This window comes from Penaeus chinensis, chromosome 14 (genome assembly GCF_019202785.1).
Source record: "Penaeus chinensis breed Huanghai No. 1 chromosome 14, ASM1920278v2, whole genome shotgun sequence".
Classification (NCBI taxonomy): Eukaryota; Metazoa; Arthropoda; class Malacostraca; order Decapoda; family Penaeidae; genus Penaeus; species Penaeus chinensis.
This window is the reverse complement of record NC_061832.1, coordinates 18,338,845-18,341,344: the sequence shown is the minus strand read 5'-3', so window position 1 is coordinate 18,341,344 and position 2,500 is coordinate 18,338,845. Positions and strand designations below refer to the sequence as shown.

Here is a 2,500-nt window from a genome sequence, read left to right as displayed (position 1 = left end):
TGTCTATAATATTGATAGGCTATTTGAAGCCATTTGTATAATTTTATTTTGCACTGACACAGTGCACATAAATATATATCGGCATGATATAATACTAACTTATATGTGTATATTGATTATCTCAATATGACGAATATGATATGTTTGAAAGCAATTAAGTATTATGATATTAAGATTGGCTATCAGGACCACACCCTCAGTCAATGAGAAGGACTGCAGATCCTCTAGTAGTACAAACCTAGTAGTGCTTTATGCACTGAGTTTATTCACTTGTAGGATGGTCTGTCGCCGTGTGACCTCTTGCACACGGTTTAAAGATTTATTGGTGATAAAAATGCTCGTGTGGCCACGCCTTTACCAGTAAGTAACTTCTTTGATCTCTCAGGCTTGGGACATGCAGTCAAATAATGCCGGTCAAGTTTGTAGAGACCGAAATGCGGGTCAGCTGAGATATGCTCACAAGAATCGAAATTTGGGTGAGACCTCAGTTTCATTTTCATTCCTCTTTAAAAGTAGTTTGAAGGAGAGTTCACTGTGGTAATTTTTGAAAAGATATTAAAAGAGAATCAATTATTCCACCAAGCAAAACACATGAGTAATGGTTTATTTTTTACATTTTCTCCAGATAAATGTAAGGAGCTACACGCATATGATTTGGTGGAGATCTTGGCACAGAAAAAAGACCTCAACAGCAACATCTTGCAAGTGATAAGAGAGAGGAATGTAGGTCCTGAAGATGTACAGCGGATATTAAATAACCACGCGGATATTTTCCACATCAAGAGCGATAGGTTTTGCCTTAATCCTAAATTAAAACTATGCACTGCACATTTGGGTAGCAAAGGATGCAAGAATAGGAAAGATTGCATCGATATGCACGTCTGTCAGAATTTCCTTAAAGGGGTTTGCAGGTATAAAAGCTGTGATTTAGGCCACAACTTAAGTACAGGACATAATTTGAAAGTTCTTCAGCAATTCTACCTTGACAGACTCAAGGATGATACTTTGCTAAGAGTGCTTTCCAAAAATATTCCAAAGATTACCAGCAATTCCCACAAAGGAAGTGCAGATCAGGAAATAAGAGACAGCTCTCCAGATCATAAGCCACTCGAGACCAGTGAATCTGATGCTACTCCTCCGAGTGGAGACGATGATGAGTCTGATGCAGATTGTTTAAGTGGAGGCAGAGTTAAGCAGAAGAAGCGTTCTCCAAACAAGAAGAAAACACAAATCCAGAGTGTATGGTCCTCAGATTCTAATGGAAACGTAGGGATCCCAGAAATCTGCTATGATTCGGTTGAAGGGACATGTACAAGATTAGATATAGATTGCGAGAGACTTCATTCATTTCAGCATTTTTACTGGCAGATTAGCAAAGACAAGAGCAAATGGTTCAACCTACATCCTCAGCTTGTATGTTGTTTAGAAAAGTCCTACTGCGATGTCTCTAAAGATGGTGTTACTCTACCTAAGCTGAAAAAAACTGATCTTCAATCAGCTCATACAGACGCTGTGAAAATCCTTTCCCGCGATGAATGGACATCAGACTTTCAATCAATGACTCTTGTGAATTCCACTCACAAAGTTCATGTCCATCTCCGCAGGCTGTGCTCACAGAAGACAGACAGTACAAGTGTGAAAGCAAATACTTTCTGTTGGTTTTTCTGGGACGATAACCAGAAGTGGGTTCCCTATGATAACAGTGAAGAAAAAGGACACATCACAAATATTTCAGAAGACATCGAAAAACACTATTTGGTTAAATCTAACACACGTTACACTATAAAAACAGAAAAGTTCAACTACGTCCTTGATTTTCAGAAAATGTCCCAATTAAATATAATCACCCACACGAACCGTCAAATAAGGAGGCGTCCTCTAGAACATCTGCAGGATACTCCAGATCGATCTTTCTTACCAGAAGATTGGATAGATATGCAACCCAAGGAACGCATGCGCCTTGTGGATTTAGACCCAAAATCTAAAGAGTATGGAAATGTCATTACCCTCTTGAAAGACGACACTTACAAGGCTAAAGTAAAAAAAATTCAGCGAAATCAGAATCCATACTTATGGAAGGCTTTTCAAATTAAGAAGGAGGAAATGATCACGCAGTATGGAGATGAAGCCAGTGTGAAAATGACAGACCTGTTTCATGGCACTAAGTCTGTCATCGTGAGCGCTATCTGCAAAGAGAACTTTGACTTCCGACTGCATGGCGAAACTACAGGGCACATCTGGGGAAAGGGTTCATATTTTGGCAATGATATTACCTATTGCTATCGTTACTGTGCGCCTGACCCAACAGGATTGAGATACTTATTTGTTGCTAAGGTTCTAGTAGGAACCATAGCACTTGGTAATAAAGAATTAAAGAGACCTCCTTTGAACACAGCAACAGGTGCTCTCTTTGACACAACTGTAGATAATGAGACACAACCAACCATATTTGTAAAGTATGATAAGCAGGAATACTATCCATATTATGTTATAACGATGG

At 39.0% G+C, this 2,500-nt stretch overlaps 1 protein-coding gene across 3 annotated transcripts in view; it reads left to right on the top strand.

The window, feature by feature from the left end:
• Positions 1-2,500, top strand: part of LOC125032605 (kinesin-like protein KIF21A) — a 20,680-nt gene that overhangs the window by 16,802 nt on the left and 1,378 nt on the right. For all 3 annotated transcript variants that reach the window (XM_047623862.1, XM_047623861.1, XM_047623860.1), the window contains 2 exons: positions 386-476; positions 626-2,500. The exon at positions 626-2,500 is cut by the window's right edge and continues 1,378 nt beyond it. In XM_047623862.1, coding sequence (XP_047479818.1) covers positions 386-476; positions 626-2,500 — 1,966 coding nt within the window. The remainder of the gene's footprint in view (positions 1-385; positions 477-625) is intronic.